Source organism: Colobus angolensis, unplaced genomic scaffold, assembly GCF_000951035.1.
Source record: "Colobus angolensis palliatus isolate OR3802 unplaced genomic scaffold, Cang.pa_1.0 Scaffold587, whole genome shotgun sequence".
In the NCBI taxonomy this organism is placed as follows: domain Eukaryota; kingdom Metazoa; phylum Chordata; class Mammalia; order Primates; family Cercopithecidae; genus Colobus; species Colobus angolensis.
This window is the reverse complement of record NW_012119454.1, coordinates 478,425-504,085: the sequence shown is the minus strand read 5'-3', so window position 1 is coordinate 504,085 and position 25,661 is coordinate 478,425. Positions and strand designations below refer to the sequence as shown.

General features: G+C 44.4%; 1 protein-coding gene across 1 annotated transcript in view; it reads left to right on the top strand.

Moving 5' to 3' along the window:
• MXRA5 (matrix-remodelling associated 5) overlaps positions 1-19,009 on the top strand; it is a 33,768-nt gene extending 14,759 nt beyond the window's left edge. The window contains exons 3-7 of the mRNA XM_011962248.1: positions 1,664-1,793; positions 2,027-2,417; positions 6,876-11,843; positions 13,918-14,818; positions 15,945-19,009. Of these exons, the coding sequence (XP_011817638.1) occupies positions 1,664-1,793; positions 2,027-2,417; positions 6,876-11,843; positions 13,918-14,818; positions 15,945-17,853 (8,299 nt within the window). The 3' untranslated portion in view covers positions 17,854-19,009. The remainder of the gene's footprint in view (positions 1-1,663; positions 1,794-2,026; positions 2,418-6,875; positions 11,844-13,917; positions 14,819-15,944) is intronic.
• Positions 19,010-25,661: the final 6,652 nt, after the last annotated feature.

Sequence of the window (25,661 nt, the reverse complement as noted above, 5' to 3'; positions counted from 1 at the left end):
AGTGGAAACGTCATCTAATCAAGAAGAGAGAACCACTATATATGATTGTTCATTGACTACATGAGTCAAAATGATGAACAGGAAATAGGATCATCTTCTACTATATTTTCCCCATATGCCATATTGAATCCATACAACATTATTTCAATAAGGTGGGATGCATTTAATTCCATCTGATGTTTTCTTTGCATAAATTGTTCTTAAAGAGAAGAATGCAATTATGAAAGGAGGTCTTTGAAAAGTTTGATGCAATCAAGGTGAATGGTTTTTGAAAGTAGAGCTTATAAATTTCCTGCACTCAAAAATTTGTAGCTGAAAGGAGCTTCCTAAGGCTGGGTCTTAGGGGAGTCACATCTAACCTGGTGTTTCTGTTGACTTTGGAATTGTAGTCCAGGTTTGGGCACATATGAGTATGAGAAAATTGGACCATGCTAGCCTCTGCTGCATTTAGCTATGAGCTATTCACTTATGTTCTCTGCTAATTGATTTCCTTTTATTTAAGTGACAAGGAGAAGCATGGATGATATCAGGCTAGATGTTTTATATCTCAGCAGAAACAGTGATTTATGGTAACAGCATGCAGGCTTCTCTATTCATTTTTCAAATTGTTTATCCAGGGGTCAAGTTTAAGCATTGTTGCATGCTATTACCAATACGGCAATGAGAAATTTCTAAATTGGTCAAGAAAGTATCTTGACAATTATATACACAACAACAAAATACCAAACATTTCAAACAAAAAGAACTCCTCTTGAGGACAGGTTACAGGAAAAAACAAAACAAAAAAAGAAACCTAGCGTGTCTACAAGTAACTTTGATCATCCATCAGACATGGCAACCTGTCCATGGGAAATAAGACTGTCGGTGTCTGTGGTCAACGTTTCTATTTGGTCCTTAGCGTGAAGCTCTCTCCTTTCTTGCCATATGCAAAGCAAATTCCAGTGCTGTGGATTTGCCCGTCCCTGCTAGCCATGTGTCCCTTTTTATTACTGTCACTTCAGCACAGAGTTTCCAAGACAGAGACATGTGGAACAGCCTCATGTTGAATTCTAAATCCTACTGATGGACACCAAATAGCCTCCTGATTGCATTAGCATATTCCAAGTCGAAGTTCTCTGTGAATGTTCCTTAACAGAACGAAGACAGATAAATATGTGTCACTTTCTTCTTGACCCCAGAGATAGGGACACAAAGGGATAAACATCTTTCGGAATGGCACCCCTATAACCTCAGAATCACTATTTCATGACCAGGTGCAGTGACTCATGTTTGTAATCCCAGCACTTTGGGAGCCCAGGCAGGAGGATCACATGAGGCCAGGAGTTCCAGACCAGGCTGGGCACATATCAAGACCCTGTTTCTACAAAAATAAAAAAAAAATTAGCCAGGGATAGTGGCCTGTTCCTGTACTTCCGGCTACTTGGGAGGCTAAGGTGGGAGGATTGCTGGAGCCTGGGAGGTGGAGGCTGCAGTGAGCTACAATTGCACCACTGCGCTCCAGCCTGGGTGACGGAGTAAGATTGTCATAAATAAATAAATACATAAATAGACTCACCATTGTACTAATTTGCTCTTGGGCAGGCTAGAGAATGTTTCCCATGTGGGAGTTAAGTATTTGCTATTTATTTTCTTAATAATAATAATTATTATTACTATTCCTTAGGTTTAATAGCATACAGGCCCTGTCAGAAACTTCATTTGCAGGACTGACCAAGTTGGAGTTACTTATGATTCATGGCAATGAGATCCCAAGCATCCCCGACGGAGCTTTAAGAGACCTCAGCTCTCTTCAGGTAAACCCGCGGCATTTATAAGTGTCACTAATTGCATCCTCTAAGACCAGTAATAAAGAATGGGAACTATGTCATTCTCCTTAATGATCAATAAAATGGCTATTTTTTGACATGAAAGGCAAGTTTCATGTTATTACTCTCTAGCCCTTTGTACTGGTTTCTGTTTGGGGCTGTGGCTTTTAAACTATAAACAGGATCCTTTTGTTTTGTTTTGTTTTCCCCTGCCCTTGTAGGTTTTCAAGTTCAGCTACAACAAGCTGAGAGTGATCACAGGACAGACCCTCCAGGGTCTCTCTAACTTAATGAGGCTGCACATTGACCACAACAAGATTGAGTTTATCCACCCACAGGCTTTCAACGGCTTAACGTCCCTGAGGCTACTCCATTTGGAAGGAAATCTGCTCCACCAGCTGCACCCCAGCACCTTCTCCACGTTCACATTTCTGGATTATTTCAGACTTTCCACCATAAGGCACCTCTACTTAGCGGAGAACATGATTAGAACTCTTCCTGCCAGCATGCTTCAGAACATGCCGCTTCTGGAGAATCTTTACTTGCAGGGAAATCCGTGGACCTGTGATTGTGAGATGAGATGGTTTTTGGAATGGGATGCAAAATCCAGAGGTAAGAAGAGAGGAGAGCAGACCACTCCTGGCTGCACATTCTTTCATCTTTTTGGAGACGTTCCTTTCTCCAAGGTTCTTATATTGACTTATTCATCTTGCCTTGGATGAAATCTGAGCACCCAATCAGTAAGATAGGAACCCACACTTTAAACGTTACCACTTAAATGTTAAGCCACCTTCATTCCCCAATGCAAATGCAGTGATCCCTTAGTGAAATGTAGTGGTCAATGTAATCAGTTACATACAGGTGATGTGCGTTGCCATGGAATGGGTATCTGGAGAATCATGCCAGCCTTGAACTGCAGCTTAATGTGGGAAACTGGGACTGGGGAGGGACTGTGAATGCATGTTCCATGAGAAAGTTACAAAGGATGCTTGGAAAAGAGCAGGCTGGTGAGGAGTGGCTCCAAGGTCATTATTTTACGGACAGGGAAGCGATGCTCAGTATTGATCCAGAGAGCTATGGCAACAACCAGGACTTATGTGTAGCAGTTGCCACAAAGTAGATTGTGATTTCTTTCTTCCTTCCTTCTTTCCTTCCTTCCTTCCTTCTTTCCTTCCTTCCTTCCTTCTTTCCTTCCTTCCTTCCTTCCTTCTTTCTCTCCTTCCTTCCTTCCCTCTTTCCTTCCTTCTTTCTCTCCTTCCTTCCTTCTTTCTTTCCTTCCTTCTTTCTCTCCTTCCTTCCTTCTGTTTTTCCTTCCCTCCTTCCTTCCTTCTTTCTCTCCTTCTTTCCCTCCTTCCTTCCTTCTTCTCTCCTTCTTTCCTTCCTTCTTTCCTTCCTTCTCTCCTTCCTTCCCTGGTTCCCACCTTCCCTCCTTTACTCCTTCCTTCTCTCCTTCCTTCATTGCCTCCTTCTCTCCTTCCTTCATTCTTTCCTTCCTTCATTCTTTCCTTCCCTTCCTGCTTCCCACCTTCCCTCCCTTACTTCTTCCTTCCTCCCTCCCTTTTTTCCTTCCTTCCTTCCTTCCTTCTTTCCTTCCTTCCTTCCTTCCTTCCTCCTGACTTCTCTCCTGCCTTCCTTTCTTCCTTCTATTCTTCCTTTCATCCCTCCCTTTCTCCCTTCCTCCCTCCATCCCTTTCTTCCGTTTCTTCCTTCCTTCTTTTCTCCCCCTTCTCTAAGCCCTACTTTGCAACCTATCCCCATCCTCAGATCGCATTGTGTTTACCGTATCCTGGATCTATTTCCTCAACTCCATTCTCACAGCCGCTGGCCTGGGTCAGGCTCCTTTCCTTCTCTCTCTGGTAGGAAGGGGGAGCATTCTAAACAAGTGTCCCCATGGCCTTGTCAGCCCTGTTTTCCATCCACTCTCTACAAAGCAGTGAGAACATTTTTGCAGAATGTGCATCCAGCCAGGCCACACCTCTGCATAACTGATTTTCATTGCTGTGAGGATAAGATGCACATTTGCACATTCCCGCCAAGAAGTCTCCACACAATGGTTGCTCCACCTGTCCCCACTATCCTGTAGCATGGTGGTCCCATTGTCCTACTTATTCATCTATTTCTAGCCACACAGTCTTCCCATCTGTTCCTTGCAGCTTCTAAACTTATTTCCAACTCAACATCATTAGATTTGCTCAGTTGCCCTGCTTGGGAGTCTTTACTGCTAGACGTTCAAGAGGCTTTTGCTTTTTCTTAGCTTTTAGAGCTTCATTCCAAGAGACCATCAAGCAATGGATGGAGGAAAGACAGAGGTACACCCACGTGTGAATGGTATTAACCAGAAAAGACACACACCTCCTCCACTCATATTCCATTCGTGAGAACCAGTCCTCACACCCCAGTGAATGCAAGGGAACCTGAAAATGCATTTGGATGGCTATTTTGTAGCATTAGCACTACGTTATGGATGTGGACCCATAAAACTTTGCTGGGCAAAGAACCATCTCTGCTACTGTCTGGAGATGCGCATGCATGTTTTTGTGTGTGCATGTCTATGCATGTATGTGTCTGTGTGCATGTGTGTACATCTGCATATGTGTAGATTTGCATGTATGTGAAAGAAACCCAAGATTTTAAAGTATTAAAGTTAGTCTTATATAGTGAGCCTTTCTGAAGATTGCAATCCCAGAATCTTTCAGAGAGTTTCTGTTAGACTGTTCCATAGCAGTGTTTCAGCCCACAGCTTATACACAGGTGGTGGAGCTTCTGCAGGTGCTCAGAAGTCACATCAAATGTGGTCAGAATTCACATCAGATGTGCTCAGAGGTTACATTAGAGCTGATTCTCATCAAACTTGGGGTGCCAGGGGACATCTGCTTATAGGTTACAAAGTCATAGTCATTAATCCTGCCAGACATTATCTTATGTGCAGAAAGAGGCAGGGGCTAGGAGCATTGAACTCATCTTTTCTAAAAGTGCAGTGATTCAGGCAAGAGGCGTGCGGACCTGTGCTCCATCCTACTCATCCTCTTCAGGGCATTCATTTAGAGGCTGTGCTCATTCCCTGAACCCTGAAATTGAGCTGGCCAAGGGATTTTGTGAAATGCTGCTGATGTTTGCTGGTTTGTCTCACAGCATGTATGTGTGTGGGTGTGAGTGTGAGTGTGTGTATGTGTGTTGAGGGGAGACGTGCAAAACAATCCTATTTGCATGTTGAGGTGTTTACTTTGAAAGTCACACAGCAAACCATGGTCAGGTGGGCAAAAGGAAAGATGGCAAAGCCAGTTAGGAGTTTTATAATTCTCCAAGTCAGAGATGAAGCAGTATGACTGGTTTCTTCCCAATGTGAATGGGCAGAAGTAGGCAGAGGACTATCAAGAAAAACTCCCGGTCTTCCAGTTTCCCCAAGCAGAGAGAGTATGCCATCACTTACTGAGATAGAACAGGCACGAGACTCTACATTTAGGTCAGGGAGAGAATATAAGTTTGTTTTGTTGATGTCAGTTTGAGGAGTCTTCATGCTATCTAAAAAGACATATAAAGAGGCAATGGAGTGTGGAACTCAGAGAATGTGTTTGGACTAGAGAAGCACATACGGTAGTCATCACTGGCGGGTGGATGGTAATTGGAACCACACATGTGGGAGAGACCATTGATGCTGAAGCAGACCAGGAAGGAAAGGGGCTTAGGACCAAATCAAGGAGGACCCAGTCAGCAAAGATTCAGGCAGAGGAGGAGGAGGAAGCAGTGACTGAGACTGAGCTGTGGCCAGAAAGGATGAAGAAAATTCCAGAGGATTTCATATCCTGGAGACTAAGAGGACAATGTGAACTCAAAAGCAACCCCTCTGCGAAATGTTTACTATAGAGAGAGTTATAAATATAGATATAGTTACCTAGATACACACATATTGATTATATATACATTATATATTATAAATTTATCCATATAGAGAGTTATAAATACAGATATAGTTACCTATATACATACATATTGATTACATATAAATTATATATTATGAATTTATAAATATATAGTTATAAATATAGATATAGTTCCTAGATACATACATATAGATTATATATAAATTATATATTATAAATTTATACATATATATTTATAAATATATAGTTCTTAGATAGATACATATTGATTATATATATTTATATATAAATATATAAATTATGTATTATACGCTTATAAATTATTTATAATATAAATATGCTGATTATCTATTTATAAATATATGTACATCTATAAATTTATATATTTTTATGTAATGATTAAAAAAAGTAAATATGATGTGATACATGCCAAAGATTCTTCCTTTTACCTGAAAATGCTTTCATGGGTTTATATATTTATATCCATATATATTTATATATATTTAGACATAAACATTGATTATATGTCTATATATCTACATATTAATATATATTTATTGATACATCAATATATGTTTATATATCATGATAGATATATATCTATATATTATATAAAAATATATCTATTATTTGTGTATATATTATATAAGTATATATCTATTAAGATAGATACATATTTGTATATATTGATAGATATATTGCAAGATTTTTAAATATATATTGGTATATATATATCAAGATGAAAAAACAACGAAAAGTAGATATGATGTGATACATGCAAAGATTCATCTTTTTACCTAGAAATGTTTCCCCAGTTTGCAGTTATTTATATAGATTCTCCTAAACTTTCACAGAAGGTACATTGTATAATGTCTGTGAGTGAAGTTGTTTACTTTAACTTAGAAATGCTTTTTAAATACCCGTTAGTAAGTATTTTAAGGTATTTTTAAGTAAAAATTATTATTAATGGTTAAGCAGTTATAAAGCACCCATTAGTTACCACACAGTGTGCTAAAACTGTGGTTTAACATGAAGCCTCAAAGGCAACTCATGTATAGGATTCATTGGTTATGGGATTACAGCTGGGTGATAAAGACACAAACATAGGCTTTATTCTCTGGCCGTGTGTAAGGCGTGCAATTTTTTGGCTCCTTACCCTATTGAGTGTCTATTTGCTTATTTGTTTTAGGAATTCTGAAGTGTAAAAAGGACAAAGCTTACGAAGGCGGTCAGTTGTGTGCAATGTGCTTCAGTCCAAAGAAGTTGTACAAACATGAGATTCACAAGCTGAAGGACATGACTTGTCTGAAGCCTTCCATAGAGTCTCCTCTGAGACAGAACAGGAGCAGCAGTATTGAGGAGGAGCAAGAACAAGAAGAGGATGGTGACAGCCAGCTCATCATGGAGAAATTCCAACTCTCCCAGTGGAACGTCTCTTTGAACATGACTGATGAGCACGGGAACATGGTGAACTTGGTCTGTGACATCAAGAAACCAATAGATGTGTACAAAATTCACTTGAACCAAACGGATCCTCCAGATATTGACATAAATGCAACAGTTGCCTTGGACTTTGAGTGTCCGATGACCCGGGAAAACTATGAAAAGCTATGGAAATTGATAGCATACTATAGTGAAGTTCCCGTGAAGCTACACAGAGAGCTCATGCTCAGCAAAGACCCCAGAGTCAGCTACCAGTACAAGCAGGATGCTGATGAGGAAGCTCTTTACTACACAGGCGTGAGAGCCCAGATTCTTGCAGAACCAGAATGGGTCATGCAGCCATCCATAGATATCCAGCTGAACCGACGTCAGAGTACGGCCAAGAAGGTGCTACTTTCCTACTACACCCAGTATTCTCAAACAATATCCACCAAAGATACAAGGCAGGCTCGGGGCAGAAGCTGGGTAATGATTGAGCCTAGTGGAGCTGTGCAAAGAGATCAGACTGTCCTGGAAGGGGGTCCATGCCAGTTGAGCTGCAATGTGAAAGCTTCTGAGAGTCCATCTATCTTCTGGGTGCTTCCAGATGGCTCCATCCTGAAAGCGCCCATGAATGATCCAGACAGCAAGTTCTCCATTCTCAGCAGTGGCTGGCTAAGGATCAAGTCCATGGAGCCATCTGACTCGGGCTTGTACCAGTGCATTGCTCAAGTGAGGGATGAAATGGACCGCATAGTATATAGGGTACTTGTGCAGTCTCCCTCCACTCAGCCAGCCGAGAAAGACACAGTGACAATTGGCAAGAACCCAGGAGAGCCGGTGACGTTGCCTTGCAATGCTTTAGCGATACCCGAAGCCCACCTTAGCTGGATTCTTCCAAACAGAAGGATAATTAATGATTTGACTAACACATCACATGTATACATGCTGCCAAATGGAACTCTTTCCATCCCAAAGGTCCAAGTCAGCGATAGTGGTTACTACAAATGTGTGGCTGTCAACCAGCAAGGGGCAGACCATTTTACCGTGGGAATCACAGTGACCAAGAAAGGGTCTGGCTCGCCATCCAAAAGAGGCCAACGTCCAGGTGCAAAGGCTCTTTCCAGAGTGAGAGAAGACATCGTGGAGGATGAAGGGGGCTCAGGCTTGGGAGATGAAGAGAACACTTCAAGGAGACTTCTGCATCCAAAGGACCAAGAGGTGTTCCTCAAAACAAAGGATGATGCCATCAATGGAGATAAGAAAGCCAAGAAAGGGAGAAGAAAGCTGAAACTCTGGAAGCATTCGGAAAAAGAACCAGAGACCAATGTTGCAGAAGGTCGCAGAGTGTTTGAATCTAGACGAAGGATAAACATGGCAAACAAACAGATTAATCCAGAGCGCTGGGCTGACATTTTAGCCAAAGTCCGTGGGAAAAATCTCCCTAAGGGCACAGAAGTACCCCCAGTGATTAAAACCACAAGTCTTCCATCCTTGAGTCTAGAAATCACACCACCTTTGCCTGCTGTTTCTCCCCCGTCAGCATTTCCTGGGCAGACAGCGGCCAGTGCTGAAGAATCCTCAGCAGATGTACCTCTACTTGGTGAAGAAAAGCACGTTTTGAGTACCATTTCCTCAGCCAGCATGGGACTGGAACACAACCACAATGGAGTTATTCTTGTTGAACCTGAAGTAACAAGCACACCTCTGGAAGAAGTTGTTTATGAGTTTTCCGAGAAGACTGAGGAGATAACTTCCACTGAAGGCGACCTGAAGTGGACTGCAGCCCCTACACTTATATCTGAGCCTTATGAACCATCTCCTACTCTGCACACCTTAGACACAGTCTATGAAGAGCCCACCCACGAAGAGACGGCAACAGAGGGTTGGCCTGCAGCAGATGTTGGATCCTCACCAGAGCCCACATCCAGTGAGTATGAGCCTCCATTGGATGCTGTCTCTTTGGCTGAGTCTGAGCCTGTGCAATACTTTGACCCAGATTTGGAGACTAATTCACAAACACATGAGGATAACATGAAAGAATACACCTTTGCACACATTACTCCAATCCCCACCACCTGGGTTAATGACTCTAGTACATCAAAGTCATTTGAGGATTCTACTATAGGCGAACAAGGTGTCCCAGGCAAATCACATTTACAAGGACCGACAGAGAACATCCAGCTTGTGAAAAGTAGTTTAAGCACTCAAGACACCTTACTGATTAAAACAGGTATGAAAGAGAAGTCTCAGACACTACAGGGAGGAGATATGCTAGCGGGAGACCCCACACACTCCAGAAGTTCTGAGAATGAGGGCCAAGAGAGCAAATCCATCACTTTGCCTGACTCCACACTGGGTATAATGAGCAGTGTGTCTCCAGTTAAGAAGCCTGCAGAAACCACAGTTGGCACCCTGCCAGACAAAGACACCACAACAGCAACAACAACTCCAAGGCAAAAAGTTGCTTCGTCATCCACCATGACCACTCACCCTTCTCGAAGGAGACCCAATGGGAGAAAGAGATTACGCCCCCACAAATTCCGCCACCGACACAAGCAAACCCCACCCACAACTTTTGCCCCATCAGAGACTTTTTCTACTCAACCAACTCAAGCACTTGAAATTAAGATTTCAAATCAAGTGGAAAGTTCTCCGGTTCCTATAGCTTGGGTGGATAACACAGTTAATACCCCCAAACAGTTGGAAATAGAGAAGAATGCAGAACCCATATCCAAGGGAACGCCACGGAGAAAACACGGGAAGAGGCCAAACAAACATCGATATACCCCTTCTACAGTGAGCTCAAGAGCGTCTGGATCCAAGCCCAGCCCTTCTCCAGAAAATAAACATAGAAACATTGTTACTCCCAGTTCAGAAACTATACTTTTGCCTACAACTGTCTCTCTGAAAACTGAGGGCCCTTATGATTCCTTAGATTACATGACAACCACCAGAAAAATGTATTCGTCTTACCATAAAGTCCAAGAGACACTTCCAGTCACATATAAACCCACATCAGATGGAAAAGAAATTAAGGATGATGATGCCACAAACGTCGACAAACATAAAAGTGACACTTTAGTCCCTGGTGAGTCAATTACTAATGTCATACCAACTTCTCGCTCCTTGGTCTCCACTACGGGGGAATTTAAGGAAGAATCCTCTCCTGTAGGCTTTCCAGGAACTCCAACCTGGAATCCCTCAAGGACAGCCCAGCCTGGAAGGCTACAGGCAGACATACCTGTTACCACTTCTGGGGAAAACCTTACAGACCCTCCCCTTCTTAAAGAGCTCGAGGATGTGGATTTTACTTCTGAGTTTTCATCCTCTGTGACAGTCTCCACACCATTTCAACAGGAAGAAGTTGGTTCTTCCACAACTCTCTCAGGCATAAAAGTGCATGTGTCTTCAAGTCAGGCAGAAACCACCACTCTTGATCAAGATCATCATGAAACCACTGTAGCTATTCTCCTTTCTGAAACTAGACCACAGAATCACACCCCCACTGCCGTCCAGATGAAGGAGGCAGCATCCTCGTCCCCACCCACGATTCTCATGTCTCTGGGAGAAACCACCTCCACTAAGCCAGCACTTCTCAGTCCAAGAACATCTCAAACATCTAGAGATTCCAAGGAAAATGTTTTCTTGAATTATGTGGGAAATCCAGAAACCGAAGCAGCCCCAGTGAACAATGAAGGGACACAGCATATGTCAGGGCCAAATGAATTATCAACACCCTCTTCCGACCAGAATGCATTTAACTTCTCTATAAAGCTGGAATTGGAGAAGCAAGTATTTGATAATAGGAGTCTACCACATGGCCCAGATGGCCACCACCAGGATGGAAGAGTTCATGCTTCTCATCAACTAGACAGAGTCCCTGCCAAACCCATCCTACCAAAGGGAACAGTGAGGCTGCCTGAAATGTCCACACAAAGTGCTTCCAGATACTTTGTAACTTTCCAGCCACCTCATCACTGGACCAACAAACCAGAAATAACTACATATCCTTCTAGGTCTTTACCAGAGAACAAGCAGTTTACAACTCCAAGATTATCAAGTACAACAACTCCTCTCCCATTGCACATGTCCAAACCCAGCATTCCTAGTAAGTTTGCCGACCGAAGAACTGACCAATTCAGTGGCTACTCCAAAGTGTTTGGAAATAACAACATCCCTGAGGCAAGAAACCCAGTTGGAAAGCCTCCCAGTCCAAGAATTCCTCATTATTCCAATGGAAGATTCCCTTTCTTTACCAACAGGACTCTTTCTTTTCCACAGCTGGGAGTCACCCTGAGACCCCAGATACCCACTTCTCCTGCCCCAGTAATGAGAGAGAGAAGAGTTAATCCAGGTTCCTACAACAGGATACATTCCCATAGCACCTTCCATCTGGACTTTGGCCCTCCAGCACCTCCGTTGTTGCACACTTCGCGGACCACGGGGTCACCCTCAACTAACTTACAGAATATCCCCCTGGTCTCATCCACCCAGAGTTCTGTCTCCTTTATAACATCTTCTGTCCAGTCCTCAGGAAGCTTCCACCAGAGCAGCTCAAAGTTCTTTGCAGGAGGACCGCCTGCATCCAAATTCTGGTCTCTTGGGGAAAAGCCCCAGATCCTCACCAAGTCCCCACAGACTGTGTCCATCACTGCTGAGACAGACGCCATGTTCCCCTGTGAGGCAACAGGAAAACCAAAGCCTTTCATTACTTGGACAAAGGTTTCCACAGGTAAGATGTTTAAGCATCTACTTTTTTTTTTTTTGTCAATTTTTATTTTATAGGCTAGCAATATAATACATTAAAACAGCATGTGCTGAACAACATAAGCACATTAGGAGAAATTTTTATAACACATTTGGGGAATTGTTTTTACTTGAATAAGTGTTTATTGTTATTTTTATAATTTCAGCTTTTGTTTTAGATGCAGGGGGAGCATGTGCAGGTTTGTCGCATGGGTAGATTGCGTGATGCTGAGGTTTGGGGCACAAAAGATCCCGTTACCCAGGTAGCTAGCACAGCACCCAGTAGGTGGATTTTTCAGCCCTTGCCACCCCTTCCTCTCTCCTCTAGTGGTCCCAAGGGTCTATTTGTCCTATCTTAATGTCCATATGTACCCAATCTACACTTTAACCAGAGTTTGTGTAGGAGAAAGTTACTGGAGTCTTACTTTAGGATTAATTCACCTTTCTTATGGATTCAAGGGCCTCTCTGGGCAGGGGTGGCTGGCCACTGCAAGCCTGGCATGCCCATGCAGCCAGTTAGCCCGAGGAGTTCAGGAGAACAGCATTAGCATAAATAAATAAGGGAGAGGCTGTGTCTCTAGTAATTGAGCTTGTGCCATCTTAGCTAACCTTGGAAGTGTCTGGGACTCATGCCTGCTTCCAGAATTCTCTATTAAACCCACATTTGCCCTCCTTTGCCTGAAGATGGCCCTGTTTCTGGGACTAGTGTAAAAATGAAAAAGAGAAACAAAACATTCTTTTTCTCTATCCTTTTTTTTTATAGCATACTTATTTCGTATGTGTGTGATGACAACACAAAATCTACTCTCAACAATTTTCAAGTATAAGCTAAATTGTTATTAACTATAGTTGCCATGAGTATAATACCACTTAAGCATATTCCTCCTAACTGAACTTCATACTCTTTAATTAATATCTTCCCTTTACTCCCACCCCCAGCCCCTGGTAACCACCATACCACTATCTGCTTCAGCTTCAGTGAGTTCAACTTTCTTACATTGCACATATAAATGAGATCATGCAGTATTTGTCTTTCTGTGCCTGGTTTATTTCACTTAACCTAATGTCCTCCAGGTTCATTTATGTTGTGGCAAATGACAGAATTTCCTTTTTTTTTTTTTGAGATGGAGTCTCGCTCTGTCGCCCAGGCTGGAGTGCAGTGGTGCTCCTTTTTTTTAAAAAAAGAAGAAAGAAAGAAAAACAAAAGACAGAATGGTATTTCATTGTGCATATATGCCACATTTTCCTTATCAATTCATTCATTGATGGACAGTTAGCTGAATTCCATATCTTGGCTGTTGTGAATAGCACTGTGGTAAACACGGGAGTGCAGATGTCTTGTCAACATACTGACATCATTTCCTTTGTCTAAATACCCAGTAGTGGGATTGCTAGACTATAGGCAGCTCTATTGTTAGTTTTATGAGGAACTTCCATACTGTTTTCCATAGTGGTTGTACCAAATTACATTCCCACCAACAGTGTACGAGGGTGCCCTTTTCTACACATCTTCACCAGTGTCTGTTGTTTTTGGTCTTTTTGATAATAGACATTTCAGCAGGCATGAGATGATATCTCAGTTTTACATTTCTTTAACGGTTAGGACCAAAACAGGCTGGGTGTGGTGGCTCACACTTATAATCCCAGCATTCTGGGTAGCCAAGACAAGAGAATCACTTGAGGTCAGGAGTTCAAGACCAGCCTGGGCAACACAGCAAGACCATGTCTCTACAAAAAAAAAAAAAAAATTAAATTATCCAGGAGTGGTGGCCGGCACCCATAGTCCCAGCTACTTAGAAGGCTGAGTCCAGGAGGTTGAGCCTGCAGTGAACTATGATTGTACCACTGCACCCTCACCTGGGAGACAGAGCAATACCCTATCTCTAACAAATAAAATAAACATAAAAAACCTTTTAAAAACACTAAAACATTCTACCTTCTACATTTGCTTTTGCTGTCTGAGTGATAAAGTGGAGAATTAGATTAACTAATACTGCTCGTTTGAGCATTATCAAAAGGGCACAGTTTATGCCAAAGCTGACTGTGTTACTTTTCTCCAGGAGCTCTTATGACTCCGAATACCAGGATACAACGGTTTGAGGTTCTCAAGAACGGTACCTTAGTGATACGGCAGGTTCAAGTGCAAGATCGAGGCCAGTATATGTGCACCGCCAGCAACCTGCACGGCCTGGACCGGATGGTGGTCTTGCTCTCGGTCACCGTGCAGCAACCTCAAATCCTAGCTTCCCACTACCAGGACGTCACCGTCTACCTGGGAGACACCATTGCAATGGAATGTCTGGCCAAAGGGACCCCAGCCCCCCAAATTTCCTGGATCTTCCCAGACAGGAGGGTGTGGCAAACTGTGTCCCCCGTGGAGGGCCGCATCACCCTGCACGAAAACCGAACCCTTTCCATCAAGGAGGCGTCCTTCTCAGACAGAGGTGTCTATAAGTGCGTGGCCAGCAATGCAGCCGGGGCGGACAGCCTGGCCATCCGCCTGCACGTGGCGGCACTGCCCCCGGTTATCCACCAGGAGAAGCTGGAGAACATCTCGCTGCCCCCTGGGCTCAGCATTCACATTCACTGCACTGCCAAGGCTGCGCCCCTGCCCAGCGTGCGCTGGGTGCTCGGGGACGGTACCCAGATCCGCCCCTCGCAGTTCCTCCACGGGAACTTGTTCGTTTTCCCTAACGGGACGCTCTACATCCGCAACCTCACGCCCAAGGACAGCGGGCGCTATGAGTGCGTGGCCGCCAACCTGGTGGGCTCCGCGCGCAGGACGGTGCAGCTGAACGTGCAGCGTGCAGCAGCCAACGCGCGCATCACGGGCACCTCCCCGCGGAGGACGGACGTCAGGTACGGAGGGACCCTCAAGTTGGACTGCAGCGCCTCGGGGGACCCCTGGCCGCGCATCCTTTGGAGGCTGCCCTCCAAGAGGATGATCGACGCGCTCTTCAGGTAGGCGGCTCTGCGTGGCTTCCTGTAAATCGCTAGGCTGGTGGCCCCAACGAATATGAGTCCATTTTCAGGATGAATATGCACACACAATGCTCCCTGCGTCCGATAAAATTAAATGAAATTAATTAGCAGGGCACGGTGGCTCACGCCTGTGATCACAGCACTTTGGGAGGCCGAGGTGGGCGGATCACTTGAGGTCAGGAGTTCGAGACCAGCCTTGCCAACATGGTGAAACACTGTCTCTGATAAACATACAAAAATTTGCCGGGCGTGGTGGCAAGCGTCGGTAGTCCCAGCTACTCGGGAGGCTGGGCAGGAGAATTGCTTGAACCCGGGAGGTGGAGGTTGCAGTAAACCAAGATCACACCACTTCACTCCACCCTGTACGACAGAGTGACAGTCCATCTCAACTAATAATAATAATAAATTCATTAGAGACAGGGTGTCACTCTCTTGCCCAGGCTGGAGTACAGTGGTGTGATCATAGATCACTGCAGCCTCACACTTCTGGGTTCAAACGATCGTCCAGCCTCAGCCTCCTGAGTAGCTGAGACTACTGGTGTGCACCACGAGGCACGGCTTCTTCTTATTATTATTTTATTTACTTTTTGTAGAGATGGGATCTGCTATGTTCCCAAGGGTGATCTCGAACACTTCACCACAAGGAATCCTCCCACCCTGACCTCCCAAAGTGCTGGGATGACAGGCCTGAGCCCCTGTTCCTGGCCCGGTGTGTGATTTTTATGCAATGAAATGTTGTCCCTCTAAACTCGGATCCAGAACAAATACCTAACTTCTTAACGAATACTTAACTTCCTCCTCTCTTGCCCAGTGGTTTTTACAGCCCGGAAAAGGTTGTGGAAAATGATTGACTGCAAATAAGAACTCCCTGTTGAATCTGATGTTAGGTTGGCCTGACCATGGGTTCAAGGACATGAAACGTAGTCGAAGACGTCAATCCTATTCCTGCAAGTGTGTGTGGATCAAACCATTGGGCATTTTGCAATAGTAGCCATCTGGGCTGATGCATCACAGAACCACCTATTTTTGTGTTATTCCAGTGACTTAATGCCACAGTAGAGCATTTGAGAAACTGACATCTACTCCTTTTTCTTTTTTTCTGTAGTTTTGATAGCAGAATCAAGGTGTTTGCCAATGGGACCCTGGTGGTAAAATCAGTGACGGACAAAGACGCAGGAGATTACCTGTGCGTAGCTCGAAATAAGGTTGGTGACGACTACGTGGTGCTCAAGGTGAATGTGGTGATGAAACCAGCCAAGATTGAGCACAAAGAGGAGAACGACCACAAAGTCTTCTATGGCGGTGACCTGAAAGTGGACTGTGTGGCCACCGGGCTTCCCAATCCTGAGATTTCCTGGAGCCTCCCGGATGGGAGTCTGGTGAACTCCTTCATGCAGTCGGATGACAGCGGTGGACGCACCAAGCGCTATGTCGTCTTCAACAATGGGACGCTCTACTTTAATGAAGTGGGGATGAGGGAGGAAGGAGACTACACCTGCTTTGCCGAAAATCAGGTAGGGAAGGACGAGATGAGAGTTAGAGTCAAGGTGGTGACAGCGCCTGCCACCATCCGGAACAAGACTTACTTGGCAGTTCAGGTGCCCTATGGAGACGTGGCCACTGTAGCCTGTGAGGCCAAAGGAGAACCCACGCCCAAGGTGACTTGGTTGTCCCCAACCAACCGGGTGATCCCTACCTCCTCTGAGAAGTATCAGATATACCAAGATGGCACTCTCCTTATTCAGAAAGCCCAGCGCTCTGACAGCGGCAACTACACCTGCCTGGTCAGGAACAGCGCAGGAGAGGATAGGAAGACGGTGTGGATTCACGTCAATGTCCAGCCACCCAAGATCAACGGTAGCCCCAACCCCATCACCACTGTGCGGGAGATAGCAGCCGGGGGCAGTCGGAAACTGATTGACTGCAGAGCTGAAGGCATCCCCACCCCGAGGGTGTTATGGGCTTTTCCCGAGGGTGTGGTTCTGCCAGCTCCGTACTATGGAAACCGGGTCACTGTCCATGGCAACGGTTCCCTAGACATCAGGAGTCTGAGGAAGAGCGACTCCGTCCAGCTAGTATGCATGGCGCGCAACGAGGGAGGGGAGGCCAGGTTGATCGTGCAGCTCACTGTCCTGGAGCCCATGGAGAAACCCATCTTCCACGACCCCATCAGCGAGAAGATCACGGCCATGGCGGGCCACACCATCAGCCTCAACTGCTCTGCCGCGGGGAGCCCGACACCCAGCCTGGTGTGGGTCCTTCCCAATGGCACCGATCTGCAGAGTGGACAGCAGCTGCAGCGCTTCTACCACAAGGCTGACGGCATGCTGCACATCAGCGGTCTCTCCTCAGTGGATGCCGGGGCCTACCGCTGCGTGGCCCGCAACGCCGCTGGCCACACGGAGAGGCTGGTCTCCCTGAAGGTGGGGCTGAAACCAGAAGCAAACAAGCAGTATCATAACCTGGTCAGCATCATCAACGGTGAGACCCTGAAGCTCCCCTGCACCCCTCCCGGGGCCGGGCAGGGACGTTTCTCCTGGACGCTCCCCAACGGCATGCGTCTGGAGGGCCCCCAAGCCCTGGGACGCATTTCCCTTCTGGACAATGGCACCCTCGCGGTTCGTGAGGCCTCGGTGTTTGACAGGGGTACCTATGTATGCAGGATGGAGACGGAGGACGGCCCTTCGGTCACCAGCATCCCCGTGATTGTGATCGCCTATCCTCCCCGGATCACCAGCGAGCCCACCCCCGTCATCTACACCCGGCCCGGGAACACCGTGAAACTGAACTGCATGGCTATGGGGATTCCCAAAGCTGACATCACGTGGGAGTTGCCGGATAAGTCGCATCTGAAGGCAGGGGTTCAGGCTCGTCTGTATGGAAACAGATTTCTTCACCCCCAGGGATCACTGACCATCCAGCATGCCACACAGAGAGACGCCGGCTTCTACAAGTGCATGGCAAAAAACATTCTCGGCAGTGACTCCAAAACAACTTACATCCATGTCTTCTGAAATGTGGATTCCAGAATGATTGCTTAGGAACTGACAACAAAGCGTGGTTTGTAGGGGAAGTCAGGCTGGGGAATCGGAGCTCTTAAATAATGTGTCATAGTGCATGGTGGCTCCCCGTGGGTTTCAAGTTGAGGTTGAACTTGATCTACAATTGTTGGGAAAAGGAAGCAATACAGACACGAGAAGGAGGGCTCAGCCTCGCTGGGAACTTTCTTTTGTGTTTACATCATTCCAGAGGCTTCATTCGGGGTATCTGTGCTCTGACTGCAATTTTTCTTTTTTTTGCAAATGCCACTCAACTGCCTTCATAAGCGTCCATAGGATATCTGAAGAACATTCACCAAAAATAAACCATAGACACGAACAACCCTCCACTACCCCATTAAAGACGCATCACCTAGTTAACCTGCTGCAGTTTTTACATGATAGACTTTGTTCCAGATTGACAAGTCATCTTTTAGTTATTTCCTCTGTCACTTCAAAACTCCAGCTTGCCCGATAAGGATTTAGAACCAGAGTGATTGATATATATATATATATTTTTAATTCAAAGTTACATATATACAGCTACCATTTTATATGAAAAAAACTTATTTCTTCCTGGAACTCACCTTTTATATAATGTTTTATATATATATATATTTTTTTCCTCTCAAATCAGACGATGAGACTAGAAGGAGAAATACTTTCTGTCTCATTAAAATTAATAAATTATTGGTCTTTACAAGACTTGGATACATTACGGCAGACATGGAAATATAATTTTAAAAACTTCCTCTCCAACCTCCTTCAAATTCAGTAACCACTGTTATATTACCTTCTCCAGGAACCCTGCAGTGGGGAAAGCTGCGATATTAGATTTCCTTGTATGCAAAATTTTTGTTGAAAGCTGTGCTCAGAGGAGGTGAGAGGAAAGGAAAGAGAAAACTGCATCATAGCTTTACAGAATTGAATCTAGAGTCTTCTCCTAAAAGTCCAGAAACTTCTCTGCAGTATCTGAGCTGTCCGTCCAGTCTAAGGTGGCTGCTTCTTCCCTAGCCATGAGTCAGTCTGTTCCCATGAATAATACAAGACTTGTTATTTCCATGACTGGTGTACTGTATTTTTAAGGTCAATATACTGTACATTTGATAATAAAATAATATTCTCCCAAAAACCAGGCAGTGATGACAATGCTATTTTCAAGGACAAAAGAGAGTCACGTGAATTTGGGTTTCCATCAGAGTGGTTGAAAAAACTGCTTTCATTCACCTTCTCTCAATGATTATCTTCTCTACACATTTTTAACAGGCAAGGAAACTGAGTCAAAGGCAATGCTTCTGATGACAGATTTGGCAGGCAGGAAGGCAGAGTTTGAGTGTCACTTGCATGTAGTGACAATTTCAGTATGCAGCAAGACAGTGTGGGGACTGAGAAGCAGTGTTCTAGGAAATCCTTCAGGATTTTTCTTTTTTATTTTTTGTCAAAGAGACATCTGGAAATACATGTACTGGTGTTCCACAAATATGCAAAACTGTCCTTCTTTTGCTTCCCCTCAGAGGAAGGAAAAAGGCAAACAAGATAAACATTTGGGAAAAATATGACTGTCAGCATTTCAAGAAATGCACTGTCGCCAATTGTTAAAGAATGTCGGTCATGGAAACTAAAGAATGTAGTTTTTTTTTAAACTCTGTGGGAGGCATAGAGCCTGTCTCTCATTCATCAATCCATTTATCTGCTTAAATATATCTGCACAGCCCTTACTGTGTGCTGGATATCAAGAGAGGCCTAAGGAGGCAGAGAGGTGGAGGAGGAGGTGATGTTTGAAGTGTTGATCCTCAATAGACAGGCTCTTCAGATGATGCAGGGTCTCTCAAAATGCACATGAATGACATTTGGGGTTGGATGATTCTCTGGGCTGTGGTGTCCTTTGTAGGGTGTTGAGCAGCATCCCTGGGCTCTATCCGCCAGATACTAGTACCCCTCCACCCCCCAAAATTGTGATGACCAAAAATGTCTCTGGACATTACCAAATGCCCCTTTAGGGGGTACAAACTTGCTCCTAGCTGAGAGCCACTGACATGAAGAATAGATTAGATTGGTAGATAGATAACTGACAGAAGATTGATATAGATAGATAAGTGATAGATAGATGGTAGATAGATGACAGATAGATGATAGGTTGATAATAGATATGGATCGGAGACATAAATAATGATTGATACAGATAGATGATTTACAGATATAAACAGATAATAATTATAGAAAGGAGTAAGATAGGTCGATAGATAATAGATGGTTGGATGGATGATTGATAGATAGATAAATGGTGGATGGTTGGATGGATGATAGATACACAGATAGATAAATGATGGATGGTTGGGTGAATGTTAGATAGATAGGTATATAGATAAATAGATGATGGATGTTTGGATGAATTATAGATAGATGATAGATAATAAATCATTGAATGGATGATCAATAGATGGATAGAACATACATAGACTGATGAGAGATGGTTGGGTGGATTGGATAGGTAGTTGGGTAGATGATAGATGGGTAGATAGAAAAATAGACGATGGATGGTTGGATGGGTGATGGATGGATGGATAATAGATAGATAGATAGATAGATAGATAGATAGATAGATAGATAATAGATTGAGTTCCTCATGCTAAGGATTTCTCAGCCTCAGCACTATGGACATCTGGGGCTGTAGGATTCTCTGTGGTGGGACCGTCCTGTGCACTGTAGGGTGTTGAGCAGTGTCCCTGGGCTCCACCCACCAGATGCCAGGAGCATCCACCACCCCAGTGTGACAACCAAAACTGTCTCTAGACATGGCCACATTCTCCCCATGAGGCTGTACCATCCCTGGTTAGAAAACACTGTGCCAGATAAGTACACGCAGCAGAGGGTTTTAGAAACACATTCATTTGGACTCCCTGCTTCAGTGCATGATGCGGAAACTGAGATCTGGGGAGGTAAATTCTCCTCGGTGTAGAGAATGTTTCTGCAGGACATACTTTGGTGAAATTTTACCTGGAAAAAAATGGTAAAAACATCCTATCAACCCAAATTTCTGTGTTCACATGAGGTGATGGGCTGAAGAGGCGTTTGGAAACATTCAAAGTGGTTCAGAGAGCATTCAGATTCTAGGGGATGAAAAAACAGGTAGGATTGTAGTCCCATTAGGAAAGAGCTGTATTTTGATGGCTGAGATAGCATTTTCATGGAGCCAAGAATAGAAGAATGGCTGGGCAGAATGATATGGACAAATGGGAGGACGTGTTCTCCTGGCAGCAAAAACATCATGAAAAAAGTTTGAGCCTCAAGCAAGGAGACCTTGGGCCTAGTGACAGATAAAATATAATAGTTGTGCAGGCCCATAGTCACAGCTACTCAGGAGGCTGAGGTAGGAGGATCACTTGAGCCCAAGAGTTTGAGGCTGCAGTGAGCTATGATCACACCATTGCACTACAGCCTGGGTGATAAAGTGAGACCCTGTCTCTGAATATTAAAAAGTAATAATTAATTTTTAAAAAATAATAGACATATTTGGACCACAGTCTAACATGTGTTTCATTTGGGGTTGAACACGGTAGGATATCGTAATTGGTTGAACAACATTCTGCAAAAAAATCATCTCTACCTGGAACCTGTCAGTGCAACCTTATTTGGAAAAAGAGTCTGCAGATGTGATCATGTGAATGATCTGGAAATGAGATTATTCTGGATAAGGATGGGTCCCAAATGCAGTAAGTGTCACTATAAGAGACAGATGAGGGGACACAGACACAGAGGAGGAGGTCACATGGAGACAGAGGCAGAGACTGGAGTCACATGGCCACAAGCCCAGGGATTCTTGGAGCCCCCAGGAGCTGGAAGAGGCAGGAAGGATCCTCCCCTAGAACATCCAGAGGGAACAGCATACAATTGTAGTGTATTGAGCAGTGGCCCCCAAAATATATGCCCATATTCTGACTCTCAGAACTGGGGAATGGGACTTTATTTGGAAATAGGGTCTTTATCGCTTCTCGGCCTTTTGGCTAAGATCAAGTGTGGAAATAGGGTCTTTGCAGGTGTAATTAAGGTAAAGATCTTGAGATGCGATCATCCTGGATTAGATGGGCCCTAAATCCAATTACAGGTGTCTGTTTAAGAGACAAAAGAGGAGGCACAGACACAGGAGAAGGCCACGTGGAGATGGAGGCACAGACTGGCGTGATGCCCAGGGATGCCTGGAGCCACCAGGAGCTGGGAGAGGAGGAAGGATCCTCCCCTAGAGCCTCCAGAGGGAGCATAGCTCTGAGATACCTTGATCTCAGACTTCTCATCTCCAGAGCTGGGAGAGAGTTCATTACTATTGTTTTAAGCCCCTATTTTGAGGTGATTGGTTACAGACGTCCTAAGAAATAAATGCAAATATTTTAAATTTTCTTGTAGGGATGGTCATGATGAGAGATACTTAGCACCTCATGACTTAGGTAAAATAAGAGCCATTTAAACCCGTGTGTCCCGAACACGAAGATGTGTGATTTGAGCAGATCATTAATCAGAATCACATATGGCTGTATCATTATTTGTAAATAATACACTAACTGGAAGATAGTTGTTTTTTCTCCCTAAATGGCTAAGTTCTGCCATCTGATATATGTGCTTGTAAATCTGTGGACACAAGCAAAATCCCTAGCTAACAGTCCATTGTCACTATTTAATTACTCTCAGGCCCTCACAAAAAACAAAACTTCAACCAGGCTCTAGTCCTTGAAGTCTGGTTTGTAATTGCAAAGGCAGCTCTTGTTTCAATGAAGCTTGGCTGCATGTGGGACAAGATGAGGAAGACCCCAACCCTGCTGTTGAATTCAGTCTGCAAGACACTGAACCCCACAAGATCCTTTTCTGCACTTTTGTCATTAAAGACCCAAGTCTCACCTGTAATCCCAGAACTTTGGGAGACCAAGGCCTGCAGATTGCTTGAGCCCAGAAGTTCAAGACCAGCCTGGGCAACATAGCAAGATCCCATCTCTACAGAAAATACAAAAATTAGCTGGGTGTGGTGGTGCACGCCTGTAGTCCCAACTACTCTGGAGACTGAGGTAGGAGGATCACTTGAGCCCGAAAGGCTGAGGCTGCAGTGAGCCGAGATCGCACCACTGCACTCCACTCCAGCCTGGATGACAGAGCAAGATGGTCTCCAAAAATAAGAAAAGGACCCAAGTCTTTTGGAGGTGGAAGTTCAGCAACAGATAAATGATGAAACTAAGAGGGGCAGTGTTAGTGAGTTCCTGGATGGCCAGCATGAACTGACTCTGTTTTGGAAAAAACAAACAAACAAACAAACGTTGGTTTACCTTCATCCAGAGAGGCTGTTTTTTTAGCAGTATTTTAGCTGTATTCAGCTTCCTTTTTAGCAGTATTTTTTAACCTTTGGTTCTTGTTGGCTTTATGTTATCATCTCCTGGATTGATTTAAGCATCCTCCTGTCCAAGAGTCTTCATTTCCTGGGACTGCAATTGCAAATGACCACAGAACTAGTGGCTTAAAACAACAGGAATTGATTATCTCACAGTTCTGGAGACCAGCAGTCTGAGGTCAAAGTGTGGGCAGAGCTGCGCTCCTTCTGGAGGTTCTAGGGGAGGATCCTTCCTGCCTCTCCCAGCTCCTGGAGGCTCCAGGAATCCCTGGGCTTGAGGCGGCATCAATTCAGTGTCTGCCTTGGTCTCCATGTGGCCTCCTGCTCTCCATCTGTGTCTCCTCTTCTGTATCTTCGAAGGACACCTGTCATTTGCTCTAGGGCCACACTAGTTCAGGATGATCTCATCTTGAGATCCTTGATTTAAGTATATCTGCAAAGCCCTTATTTCCAAATAAGGTTCCATTTACAGGTTCTGGGGTTAGGATGTGGACATATCTTTTTGGGAGACTATGAGTCAATCCATTACAATTGTACCCTGTTCCTTCTGGAGGCTCTAGGGGAGGATCCTTCCTGCCTCTCCCAGCTCCCGTGGGCTCCAAGCATCCTTGGGCTTGTAGCCGCATCACTCCAGTCTCTGCCTCCATCTCCATGTGGCCTTCTCTTCTGTGTCTCCTCTTCTGTCTCTCTCTCTCCGTTTTTTTTTTTTTTTTTTTTTTTTAGATGGAGTTCTGCTCTTGTTGCCCAGGCTGCGTGCAATGGCGTGATTTCTGCTCACTGCAACCTCCACCTCCCAGGTTCAGGCGATTCTCCTGCCTCAGCCTCCCAGTCCTCTGTCTACTATGAGGACATTTGTCCATAGATTTAGGGCTCATCTAATCCAGGATGATCTCATTTTGAGATACTTAAGACAATTATATCTTATGTAACTAAGTTCACATTTATAAGTTCCAGAGGTTATGACATAGATAGACACATCTTTGGGAGCCACCACTCCACCTGTTACACCAGACTCTGACCTACAAATCAGAATCTCTGAGAGAGAAGCCTGGGTGAGTACAAAGTGCAGCAAGAATGTGATGAGGAAGTGGCATCTTTAGCGCTGGAATTTATTTGTTCCTGAAGTGATTTGGCAAAACTATACTGTGATCCATCACATATTTCTTATTATTTAACCCACTATGGGGCAACCTATTGTGCTAATTTGTACCATATTGTGTGATATCTCCCCCCATGAAGACATTAGAACCTTGGTGTGGTGTTGAAATTCTGCATGCTTCTGTTTTCAGATTTGTGGGAAACAGGAAGCTTATAGGACACTCACCTCATAAGGCCATTGTGAAAATAGAAGATGAGGTTCTTAGAACAAAGCCTGTCCAATCACAAGTACTCAGTATATGTTGGTTATTTTCACATTTATTGCTGTCATTTCTCCAGTATTTTGAAGAGCAATGGTTTCCAAAGTGTCTTCAAGTTAAGAATCACAACCACTCTTGGGAGAGTTGAATTCTGAAGAAGGGTGCTTAGATATGACCACTATAATGGTGTAAGATTGGAGCATTGGTGTAGGTCCAATCGCACACCATCCAACTTCAGCTGCAGCTTATGCATCCTAAGCCATGTAGCAGAACCAGAACTAGAAACCAAAACTAGAACCAAGGTGTGTGCTGTGCTGTGTTGTGCCTAACCATGGAGCTTTGGGAAAACATGGCCGATCAAACAAGGTTTTGAGTGGATGGGACACTTGGGAAAACATGGCCAATTAAACAAGGCCTTGAGTGGATGAGGAGTCTTGGAAAAGCATGGCTGATCCACAAGGTTTTGGGTGGATGGCAAGCCTTGGGAAAACATGGCTGATCAAACAAGGCTTTGGGTGAATGGGAGCCTTGGGAAAACATGGTTAATCAAACAAGGCTTTGAGAGGATGAAAAGCCTTGGGAAAACATGGCTGATCAAACAAGGCTTTGAGTCGATTAGGAGCCTTGGAAAAACATGGTCCATGAAACAAAGCTTTGAGTGAGTGAAGAGCCTTGGGAAAACATGGCCAATCAAACAAGGTTTTGGGTGAATGGGGAGCTTTGGGAAAACATGGCTGACCAAATAAGACTTCACAAGCTTGAATTTATGTCCTGTTCTTGAATAGCTGTGGGAATGTGGTGTCATCTACTTAAACTTCTGTTTCTTTGTGTGTGTCAAATGGGGACGACACCACTCACTTTACCGGGTCATTGGGAAAACCACTGCATATAGCTGGTGGGACAAAACTTGAAAGTTCCATTAAAAAAAGAAGAAAAACACTGAAGCTGTGTCCACTCCCTGGTAGGGTAGTATAAATTATCTGAAAGAAATACATACCTTTTTTGTTTTAGAAAACACTCTATGATGCTTTCTGACTATGTAAATAGAAAAAACT